Source organism: Hemicordylus capensis, chromosome 1 (assembly GCF_027244095.1).
Source record: "Hemicordylus capensis ecotype Gifberg chromosome 1, rHemCap1.1.pri, whole genome shotgun sequence".
NCBI classification, from domain to species: domain Eukaryota; kingdom Metazoa; phylum Chordata; class Lepidosauria; order Squamata; family Cordylidae; genus Hemicordylus; species Hemicordylus capensis.
Window position 1 is genome coordinate 131879526 of NC_069657.1, and position 12390 is coordinate 131891915.

A 12390-nucleotide genomic window follows, 5' to 3' on the forward strand; every position below is an offset into this window, starting at 1 on the left:
TATAAACTTGTTGGTGCTGCACTGCAAAATGATAGTGCATCCCCCCTCCCCCACCAAAAAACCAAGACACTTTCTGGGAGAATATTATGCAGACAGAGAATAGGTTTTGTGCTTTCACACTTAGAGTATAACTATTTAGGACCAGTAAATAATTCTTTCTCATTTCGAATTGGCTGGTAACCCTGGACAATTTTTATCTTCCTAACCAGCAACATGCCTGGCTTACTTGATCTAAGCTGGTATGTGTTAACATAAAATTACACTGAGTATTGGGTATGAAGGCACATGTCCTGACTTAGTATAGTATGAGGAGTTAATCAAGAGGGCACTCACATGCCTTTAGCTCAATTATTTAATTCTATTAGGTGACAACCGGGAAACAGAATGCCCTCCTCAAAATCACTGATGGATTGCTTACCACTTTTCACATGCACGTGAAATTTTCTGCCCTGGGGCATATAGTTTCCCATGAAGTTTGCAGGAACATTGGCTTGTGGCCACACAGCCTTTCTCGGTGATGTCATCATACACTGTGCCTGCAAAACACAGCCAAAGACTCAAAGTTAATGTTAAGATGGGTCAGACAAGAATGACATTAAATACATTCTCAGCTTTCCATTTTTTAAAAAAATTGCAGCCAGGAGTCAACATTTCAGACTAGGATTGTGGCACACAAGGGGTTAACTCTTTCTCCTCTGACAAAAATTGCCCTCCTTGAAGCTGTTTGCCCTGGGAGGTAAGCTGCTATTTTTTGCCAATAACAGCTTCCAATATTGCCAATAACAGCTTCCTTCCCCAGGCAAACTGCAGTTTGAGATAATATTTTTTTAATTAACTGCTCTCTGCACTTGCACCACAGGTCAAGGGGCCTGTTCAGGTCAGGGGCCTGGATTGGACTATTATTATTTTTAAGACAGAAAGACAATGACATTGCTGACATTGACCAACATGATCCACAGCCCGCTGGTGAGAGAAGAAGAGCTGTGGAAGGCTGTGGGTTCACAATAAGCTTTCAGCATCCCTGAGCCGAAGGCTTCTTTCAATAACAGATGTGGCCTGAAGGGAGAAGCAGCAGCCATTTTTGCATCTCTCCCCTCCTTCCAAAAGCTTTTAACACTTGTATAAATCTGTTCCTGAGGGTTGTACAGCCTTCAGGAACATGTTTATATGAGTGTAAAGGGCTGCTGGAAGGAGGAGAGACATGAAAATTGTTCCCTTCCCCATTCCTGCCCAGATCACTGTGCCTTCAGGGACTCTGAAGGCTTCTTGTGCAACCACAGCCCTCCAGAGTTTCCATTGCTGAAGGGCTGTGGATCATGTTGGCCGCTGTGTTTAATTTGACCCTTAAGCTGCAAACCTGAGCATTAAGTAGGAAGTCCCATTGGAGTAAGATTTACTTCTGAGTGGATGTGTTTAGGACTGTGCAGTAACTGTAACTCAATTCACCTGCGAAGAAAGGAAGAACTCTTGGAGGAAGTAAATTCTCAGCAAAAACAAAACAAAAACAGGCTGATGGCTGGGATTAGTCTAGCAGTGCAGGGATGGGATGATGCATCTTCTATGGCTTCTAATAGAAGACACTGATGTTTAGGTCTTGCCTGACAAAAATGTTTGTTTGTCTGAGATTTGGATTTCACCTTTCTCCAAAAGAGCTCCCAGCAGCATGTTACAAACCTATCCTAAGCATGCTCCATCAAAATATGTCACACTGACTTGTGTGGGTCTTACCTTTTAGCAAGTGTACCTAGAATGCCATTGCAGTTCTAGCCTGCCAATAACCCTGATAGGTAGGTTAGCTATAAAGATAATGACATGGTCGTGGCCACTTAGCTGAGTAGGCATTTGAATGTGAGTTCCCCATGTCCAAGCACATCATTATATCCACTATGCCACAATACAAACATTACCTTCTGGGCAAAAACAGCCATCCATATAGTGCTCTTCACAGAGTTTGCTGATCCCCATGTGTGAACAGGTGTCCATACAGGGTGAACCACTTTCCAGGTAGACCATGTTTTCAGGGCAGGACTTGGCTAAAATAATGAAGGTAATAATAATAATGAGAAGATAATAATAATGAGAAGCAGGCATTCAGTAGAAAACAAATTATATATACCAAGGGTATACAGCTACTGGTGGGAAAAATACAGAAACCACACTAATGTGGAATGTGGCTTAATATTAGTCAAAACATTGATCACTTTAATGGAGAGCCAATTAATCATTTCTACTATAGGCAACTAATTTTAAAAAAATATATATCACATGTTCAGTTTTTCCAGTGAAAATAAAAGAATTCTAACAGAGATTTTGATGAAATTTCAAATAGAACAAATTTGATGTGTCCATTAGTGTGTAAAAGAGTGGCTGTGAGCTTTTGTACTGAAAATATTTAATGTATTGCTTGACTAACAAACAGAAGGTTGCCAGTTTGAATCCCCGCTGGTACTATATTGGGCAGCTGCAATATAGGAAGATGCTGAAAGGCATCATCTCATACTGTATGGGAGGAGGCAATGGTAAACCCCCTCTTGTATTCTACCAAAAGAAAACCACAGGGCTCTGTGGGTGCCAGGAGTTGAAATTGACTTGACAGCACACTTTACCTTTATGCTAACATATCTAATGAGGGTACAGTCTAAAGAAGGACAATCCAAATGAAAAAGAATTCTCTTTTATTTTCTTCAGTGGAACTTAAGTACACTTCTTGGTGCTATTTTCTTGCATATAGTTCCCCTTGATTCTCAGGCAGAAAGCAATGATCACATAACAATCAAAGGGGAAATTCTAAGTTATTACCAAAAAAAATCAGGATCAGATCCCAGGACTTCCTTTGATGCTGTTTGGAAGTTAGCCATAGTGATGAAGATCAAGGAAGGGGCCATTTTGGACAATTCTAAATTACATGAAAAGAGTAATTCCCCACCTCATTGTGTTACTCCCTGTAATCTGTTTGAGTCAGTTGGTTCTGTGAAATCTACAGTAGCACTTACGGCACAGTTGTGGTGTCCTCCAGTTCTTAGGCCTGCCTCCAGAATGGGAACATTGACGCGAGTACTCTGAGATTGTGCTGCAGAGGCAAAAGGAATCCTCCTTTTGCTGGCAGGCACATTTGTCCTGCATGCAAGCTTGAATATAGTATTCCAGATTCAGGTGGGACGCACAATCCGCAAAAGCAGGAGCAGTCAACAGCTTTTCACACTCATCCCGCTAGGAAGAGAAGAAAGTCGACTTTAATGTATTTTATTTGATATATTATTTGATAAGTTATCTCTGCTGGATTGCTTTTTATGACTTCTTATCTGTTAATTTTTTTAAGAAAGATTGTCTTTCATCCTGTTAGTAGCAGCTTTGGACACTTTGTTACAAGGCTTGTAAGCACCGCCACTTTGAAGCAGGGTGGGAACAGAGCATCATGATTTTAAATTAATAAATAAAGGCTCTCATGTTGCTTTTTCCACAGCAGCCTCTGCAGCAACAGAAACTAATACTCTTGATTCAAACAACACACCTGCATAGTAGATTCAGTTCTCTGAAATAATAAACATGGCCCATTGACCTCAATTTGAGTTGCTGAAGCCAAGTACCTCTGAGGAGGAGTCACATTTGAGAGACATCAATATGAGCTTAATTCCTTAACATTTAATACCCTAACACTGGGAAAATATGTAGATTGAATGAAGATATGTTATGGTATTATTATCTGGATCCAGCCTGAAGGTCTCCATTGTACAATAAGTCCAATGGCCTTAGATCTGGCCCTCTCTTTATTTGACGACCTAAGAGCATTATGTCATGAGATCTTCAGAGTCCTCTTGGGTGGGCTCATTAAGGGAATCCAAGATCCAAAGAAACATACAAAGCTTGTTTGATCCCCTACCAATCTGCATAGCAGTGTGAAGGAATTCCAGAGCAGCTTTGCACAGAGCCCTCTGTCCACACGGCAAGCTCTTCTTGCTCTTTATTTCTCTGACTTCCAGAATGAATTGGGAGTATTATAAAGCTCACAAGTTGTTACATTTAGATTTCTCATTCCCAAACAGCGACTGATCTTTCAATATCCAGGTGTGTCCTGTTCAGTGGGCTTTAAGACTTACATGCTGGTCACAGAGTTCAACAGTATGTGCCTCATCAGGGTCTTCACATACTTTGTTGGGATTATGAATCTTCTGTAGGTTTCCAAATGTGATTGGGTTGTAATTCAAGCCTATGAGAAAAAATGAGTGATATCTTAGATGCACCAAACATTTATTTAAACATATAACAACCTGATTCATAAAGGCCCTCCTTTCTAGATTATATTATTTTGGCCCACTCGTGACTGAACCCTGTAATAATTAAACAATCTGATCAAAATGAAAGATTGCAGAGGTCAGTGAATTCATTTTTTAATACTATGCAAGATACTTTGTAGACTAAATAGCTGTCGGGTGATCAGATAATTATTGAAAAAATGCATGCTCTTTTATTCCAGTTAATCAGAATGGGGTAGGATGAAAGTTCAGTGCTGAAACACATGCTTTACATACAGATGGCTCTAGATAGGTCTAGGAACCCTGGAGAGCTCCTGCTAGTCAATGCAGACAATACTGAGTTAGATGGACCAGTGGTCAGTATAAGGCAGTTTCATATACAATAAACACAACTGAGATCTTGCTCAAAGAGTCATTAACCAAGGTTAGAAACAACATTCCACACTGTATGGTACATTTGCTTACTGTAACTTAGTATTGTTATTCTTAATATTACTTCTCAACAAAAGTTCTCAAAGCAGTTGACATAGCAAAGGTATGAGGAAATGGTTCCCTGTCCCAGAAGTGCTCAGAATCTTAAAAACAAAATACACAAATGAGATACCAGCAACAAGCACTGGAGAGATGCTATGCTGGGCTGAATAGGGACAGCTGCTCTCCCTCTGTTAAATATATGAGAGCCTCCACTTAAAAGATGTCTCTTTGCCTTATTAGCAGGGGTTTCCTTTACCCTTCTACAGAAGATTACTTAACATTTCCCCAAATTTAAAGAAAACATTTGTTCATATGATCAGAGATTAACTGAAGCACAGAAATTTTTTAAGTATTATATAAACTTATAATCCATGGGAAAGTTCCTATATGAATCTTATGCTTTGTTGGATGCATTGTTTTCATAAATTCTAGTGAACTACTGTAATCATTGTGCCTTTTCAATGTTAACTGAAAGAGTGTACTGCTCTTTAATAACCTTGACCATATGAACAAAAGACTTGCTTAAGTAATAATATTATGGATATGCTTCAAACAAAAAATATATGTATTAATAAGGATGCATTCCATACTTGCAGGCCAATTTCCTAGAAATATTTTTTAATGTTGGAATACATTTTGAGCAGCCACATACTGTGAACTATTGCTTGACTGCCATTTCTGAATGCAAAGTGTTCGTATTCTGCTGTTCATAACTGGCAGTTGTCTATAGTGTTGTCCCACTTACCACCGGAAATAAATTCATTGTAGAGCTGCTGGCCATTGTAATCCCCACAAAGACCACATGTATTGTTGTTAAACTTGGTGTCAAGCTCAACCTATATTGAAAAAGCAGAACCAGAAAGAACATCTCAGCAGGAGTAGCAAAGAGAGATAGAAAGCTGCCTTAAATTAAACAAATCAGTCAGCAGTGTCTCAAGCAGAGGTCTTCCCCATCCCTGCCATCTGAGATCTGATAACTAGATATTCCTTCAAGATGTACTAGATGTGGAAAGTTTCATTGCTTCTCTCCATCCTGACAGGTATTGAATGTGGGACAGTGGAACTTTACACATGCAATTCAAATGTTCTGTAACTGAAAGCTGGGCTCTCTCTTTCAAGACTCATCTAACAAGGACAGTTCCTTACAGGAAGTTCCAAAAAAAAGGAATGGACATGATGCCATTTTTAAGATATTTGGGGGCATTTCTTTGCATTGTAACAGAAAAGAAGGTTAGTACTAAAATTCCGTTTCCCCACATCTATCAACGTTCCAGCTCCCTACCCCCATCTATCAAAACTTTATAAAGCTTTTAAAAGGTTTTGCAGCTCTCCTGGACTTGGCTTAGGCTCAGCCTCTAGTGACTATTCAGATGAAACAGTTGCTTAGTTGTGCTGCACCTACTGGAAATCGTTCTCTACTTTCCCTTACTATTGAGAGCAAGGACGCAAGACAGTGTTTTTAGTCAATCTTGACCATTACATAGAAAGACAGGGGAGCAATTAGTCTCCTGGGTATGCTGGGCACCAACCATAAAGCCTATACTAAAGTATCAATCTTGTCCTGTACATACCATCAAGGCATCTTCTCTGTTCCATATCAGAATCAGGCCCACTCTGGAGTAGACTTTAGTATATATATCATTCTTCTCAACCAGAACACCAGAGCTATGGTATGGAGTCTTTACACTATAAAGAAAGAAATCACACAGGTTTTATTAAGCAAAGGAACAAGGCACACATTTGGTAGAAATCAATGAGAGTCTACCTTCTATCTTCAAGTTATTTTACAGCTCTCACCCCAACATGTCCACCTCCCACCCAGTTTGTAAGACACAAGCTTATTTCTATGGACTTAGGAGACAATTTAGGATACATCCCTCCTAAAGTAACACATATTTAAAATAATGAATGTTATTCATATTCTGTAAATGTTATTTCTATTCAATGAGTCATTCAATAAATGTTATCCATTCTATAAAAGTTATTCATGGTCTGTAAAGGTTTATCAGGATTTCCTCTTCTGAATTAAAGTTTGAACATTCATCCAGAAAAATGAGTGGCCAAATTTTACTTGTAATTCTAAGAGGCATCATCTTTTTTCTAGAAATTTCCACTTGAAATTTTCCAGTAGCGGTATATCTTAGACCCAACAATGTCTCTATTGCTTATTGCAGTTTATTAACTCGATGACACCTTGCTCACACACCTTTCCCCTTCCTTCTTCATATACTTAGCAAATGGTTATATAGGGCCATTTTGTCTAATGAGGGGTTAAATGGAGGGCCTTCATAACAACAAGAAAAACAATCACCCACTGTACACACACACACACACACACACACACACACACACATACAACTTATTGGTTGCCTTCTGTCATCAAGAAAAACAGTAGGATACAATTTGAATTCAGTTCCGTAGCTACAGAACAGATCTATATTCACTGCAGGCTGGAATGGATACAGCAGTGATTCAAAGGGGGATAGGGCTTCTGAGCCTTTTAACCTCTTTTAGAATGAATGAGATGGTGGGAAAACAATGCTTGGTAGCCTGAGCCTTAGCACATGTCTTGATTTTAACCAAGTAGCTTTTTAGACTTAAGTTTTCCCTAGGCAAGACTGAATCGTTTTTCTGCAGCAGCATCTTAGTGTCTAGGTCGTTTTACTCGTTTCAGAGGCCCTGCTGCAGAATAAGAAGTTAATCAACATAAGAATAGTGGGACAGGTCACATTACAGGAAAAGGAAAGTTTTACCATTCATGATGAGAAGATATATGTCCCCTTAAGCCAATTATTTAACATTTGGCATGGATTAAAATGTCATAATCTGGTTTGGAATGTTCTTCAGGTTGTTAGTTACTACTTTAAGAAGAAGAAAATATGATCCATCTCAGCAATGCTAGGAAGCAGAAAAACAACTAGAACTTACAAGGGTCAAGAACCAGCCTATCCACTAGCTAAATAGGCCCTTTGCCCATGGTCTTAGCACAGCTAGGAATTCTTAGGAGCACCGCTTGTGTGCCCTTCAATTCTCCCAGCATCACCAGCGCAAAGAGAGATAAGTAGTACTGACTAGCCAAGTATAGGACAGGAACCCAAACTGTATCACAGGTTGTGTTCGGGGTGGGCACTGAGAGAGGAGTGAACCAATGGACACAGAGTCAGTTCCATGACCAGGATGCCCCACAGAGTGGTTTTAGTGTCAGGTCAACACCAATGGAGAACCACTATGACCTAGTAGTGAGCCTGGATCTAAAGACAACCTGCATAGAAAGCTGGGCCCAGCCTGACCATGGACTCATTTGGTAGCCTTGGTAAGCCATTATTTTTCAGTTTCATTTCCCCATCTGTAAAGCAATAATCAGAACGTTTTTGTTTCAAATAAGTGTTGAATCTTAAGATAATGAGCAAGATAAAGCTATCAAACAAAAATTAAAAAGGAGGATGTCCCATGTGAACTGTAACTCAAAAAGGTAAGAGATAGCTAAGATAACCAACCATGGAAATAATAATTATTACAAGAAATAATGTATTAAAAGAATTCAGGTTGACACACTGATGAAATTTACTCAAAGAAATCCCATTGAAATGAAAAGGATAATTTAGGTATGCCTAACTTGTCTTTTTAATTTCAGTGGGACATCCTCAAGTGAATTTACTCAGGATGTCAACCACTATTTTTATTTTTATTTTCCCAGTCTGTGACTTGTATAGGATAAAAATGTATTATAAGTTATAAATTCCTTGCTTAAATAATAATTTCCTTTGGTGGTTGTCTGTGGGGTTTTTTCACCTTTTTTTGGTTACAAAACAAGATAAGACTGTAATATGCTGCACACATTACAAGAACTAGGAAAATTATTCACAGTACAAATGGACTGCTGTTGCTTTCCAGCAGCCAGAGTACATACCCTATTTAATTTTGCTGTTTCAATCTGAGAACATTTTCAGGTAGTCATCTCATTCAAAGTAGTGGGGACTACTTTGGGATGCATCCCTACTCTTAGGGATGTGCAAAATCCCCCTTCCCAAATTTACAAGACTCTTGTAGCTTCTCTTGACATTCCTCAGGTGTTGTGCCTGAGGAATGAATGTCTGAACAAGTATGTTCAAATACACTTTCATCTTAGGTGAAAACGTGGTGACAACCTCTGTAGGACACCCTACAAAATATCACTATTCCTATTAAAACCTGCTTGGCTTCCCTTGAAATCCCTCAGATGTTTCCCTAAATAGGAACTCCAAGAGGCTGTTCACATGAGCAGCCCCACCCAGGCTTGGGCAGACCTACCTGGGTAGGGCTGCTTGTGTGAAGCGCTGGGATCGAGGCCGATCCCAGCGGTGCCTCCTTGGGTAGCCCGGGATTTTTACCCAGCCTTTTACCTGGGTTACCTTTTTACCTGCTTGCAGCCCAAGAAGACACAGAACTAGGTGCCTAGAGTGCCCAACTCACAGGGCAATCCCCCAATGTACCACACTCATTATGCGGTGTATTTTGGGATAGCTGGAGGACGGGATGCATTTTCCCAGCCTCCAGAATGCTGTGTGGCTCGCAGCAGTGCCCGTTATGTGGGTCCATGAGCCGTGTGGCTTGGATTGCCACTGGATCATCTGGGAGGAAGGTCGCTGCTATCCTGCCTTTCCCCCTGCCCATCCTTCCCGGTCCAGAAAAAGGTAGTGTAAACGACCTTCAAATTTGCTTCAAACTTTGCTTAGGCGAAATTTCATTTGGCAACACCATCCAACAACTTTTAAAAACATGATTTGAATTCCGACACAACACAATTCCCTCAGACTTATTTTGGCTGGTGGAAACATATGTGCTTATTACCCGTACTCTGAGCTTTCTGTGAAAGACTCCTCACTATAAACTAAAGGCAAGGATGGCTTCAGGGTGGAAACAAGTGCCCCCTCAGCCAAGTATTTCACATCTACATCCCTCCACCCCATTTCTGCTTCAGAAATCTAACAAGTGGGACACAGTTCACCCACCCAGAAATTATTTTGTGTCCTCTCATTTTTCCTTCCCCCCCCTTTTTTTTGAGTGCCACATTGACTAAAGGTTGCCTGCTTTAGAAGCCTAATAATATCCAGTGTATGAACTTACATTTGCCCATCCACCACAACCATCTTGTGAGTTAGATAGATTGCAACATCCTTAATTGTGAGAAGAACAAATTGGATGTCAGGGTGCCCTTGGTCATTCAGCTCACGCTGGATATGAACAGAGAACTCCTTGAAAGTCTCTCGGCAGTCAGAAACAAAGTTGTAATCACAGACACCAGGAAACTGGTAGAAATCACCATCAAAAGTTTTGAAGTGGTTATTTCCCCAGGTACTGCAGACATAGTTGCCATGGTTAGGGTTTCTTCCTACAGCGATGAAAACAAACAAAATAACCATTAAGTGAAATCATAGAACAATAAAACAGAAAAGTAGCACTTATCCAATTCATTAAAACATGCCATAAAATTTATAGAGTCTCTGAAAGGGAAGAGGTCAACAGCTTTTATCAAATGTTCTACTAAAACATTAGTATTTAATCAATGGATTGATTGCAACATCTCCAGCAATTTATACATTTGCACTTGTAAAAGGGACACAAAGATTCTAGACTGGGATTGCCAGCATAGCAAGATCTTTTCTATAAAGCAATGAAACACAGCCACCTTTCAGGGGAGAGTTGATGTTCTGCCCATTAATGCAACTTTTGCATGATTACTATGGCTATCATTTATATATCCATCAAGATGTCATAGGCCACACAAAATTCCTGCAGCATTTCAAGTTAAGATGCTGCCACTCATACAGAAGCTTCCTAAACATACATATTAAAAACAAACCTACAAGTTGATACCAAATATCCCATAGACTCAAGATTATTTGTGATTTAGATGTCCTTTCCTTAGATGTGATTTAGATGTCCTTCCTTAGCATTTGAACATGAATGGAGAATTCAGAATCAGTATTATAGGGCTAAAGGAGTAATTAATCTAATGCAATGATTTGCCCACCCTACCACCAAGTTCCTGAGACAGGATCCTCTGTGCTGTTACTGCTAGCATATTACTCCCCATCATCCAGGATATTATGTATTACAAGCAGGGAGCAGAAGCGCTCACTTGCCATATCACCAAAAGCCCATTTCATTAGCTGAGCAACTGGTTGCTTTCACTTGTTGCATATTGCAGCAGCCAATGTTCTTCAGACTTCCCCACTGGACAATTCCATATCTCCTATAAAATGCTTACCTTTTTTAATTTGATTGGCATAGCAAAGGGTCAGCCATAGCATTAAAAGGCTGAGTAGCCTTAGCCCCATGGTGGCTAAGAGGGAAGACCGAAAGTTCTTTTTCACCCTCTCTTTATATATTGTCCACAATTACTGTGCATGCCATCACAGGGGAGGAGATGGACGATGAGGAGGAGAAGGAGGGGTCAACATGGGTGTATGTTTGCTAAGATTAGAAAGTAAACAGAGCTGAAATTCAGGAAACAGTAGAATATAGATTCAATTATCATGAAATTATCTTTTTATTGCTCTTTTATATAGCACTTCTCAGAAAGGATGCTCATGTTAGTCTAGTCACACAATTTTAATCTGTACTGTCTCATCACTCTAGAACGTAATTGAACAGTATCGGAATATATTAATTCAAGTATAACTTGTGATTCCCTCAACTCCTTTCTCTAATTACTTAGGAGTATTTACTGTCCCTCAAGATTAAAGACTGAGTCTTTTGAATAAGACTAGAAATTATTATCCATTGTTCTAATTGTTCAAGTGATTGGTCTTTGAATAGTGCATGACTGAAAAAAGTAGTGTTTGACTTTAAAATGGAAATGTTTGTTCTTGCCTTCTGAAGTCTAGTAACTCAAAGGGGAAATCTAGTATCTATTTTTAGTAACACCAAATTTTAGACATGGCTGGGATCTGGTTCCATGCTTCTAAAGGGATAGTAGACTATTGTTACAGAAATGGTTCCCCATGCCACATAGCAAACCTCTTTGAAAGTAATAGAATTTTCAAAAGCAGCATGTAATATGGCAGAAAGGCATATGGTAGATGGCTCCCACATATGGCAGAGTTGGCTGCTTGCTGGGGGGTCGAAGACTGGCAAAGGGTCTACCAGGCTAACCGTGACATTAACTCTTTGTATACTGCCATGGAATCAAAGTTGAAAGGCAGTCTGGAAATGCAATAAACAGCACAGGGCACAGTTAGAGGCAGTGTAAGAGAGTTGATGGATGCGTTCACATGCTACATAAAAAGTTCAATTTATTTATTTTATTTTTACATTTATATCTCATTCTTCCTCTGAATTAATACCATTTTTTAATTTTATGTTTGCTAACAATACTAACTATTCCTATTGGCTCCCCATCCACTTCAGAGACACTGGGAAACCTACACCCACAGATAGCTGAGCAATTTCACAAAGGCAACTTTGTGGTTCACAAACCTGAGAGAGAATACTCAGCTTGGCCATTTGATCAAACACACAAGCAGGCAAGTTGTTAAGGGTGATGGAGGAGCAATTGAAATAACTGAGAACCCATCAGCACTGAGGAGGTAGATGATTACTGGACCAGAGGAGATCCATTTAGTAAATGAATATGAAACTGTTTCAGGAATCAAATATTTAGTGAAAAGCAGCAGTCACC

At 39.7% G+C, this 12390-nt stretch overlaps 1 protein-coding gene across 1 annotated transcript in view; it reads right to left on the reverse strand.

Moving 5' to 3' along the window:
* The window catches only part of MUC2 (mucin 2, oligomeric mucus/gel-forming), a 94347-nt gene extending 83300 nt beyond the window's left edge, over nucleotides 1-11047 (reverse strand). Inside the window, exons 1-8 of the mRNA XM_053248238.1 lie at nucleotides 10978-11047; nucleotides 9834-10098; nucleotides 6299-6413; nucleotides 5473-5563; nucleotides 4098-4207; nucleotides 2994-3210; nucleotides 1908-2033; nucleotides 419-536 (exon numbers count right to left, since the gene is read on the reverse strand). Coding sequence (XP_053104213.1) covers nucleotides 419-536; nucleotides 1908-2033; nucleotides 2994-3210; nucleotides 4098-4207; nucleotides 5473-5563; nucleotides 6299-6413; nucleotides 9834-10098; nucleotides 10978-11047 — 1112 coding nt within the window. The remainder of the gene's footprint in view (nucleotides 1-418; nucleotides 537-1907; nucleotides 2034-2993; nucleotides 3211-4097; nucleotides 4208-5472; nucleotides 5564-6298; nucleotides 6414-9833; nucleotides 10099-10977) is intronic.
* Nucleotides 11048-12390: the final 1343 nt, after the last annotated feature.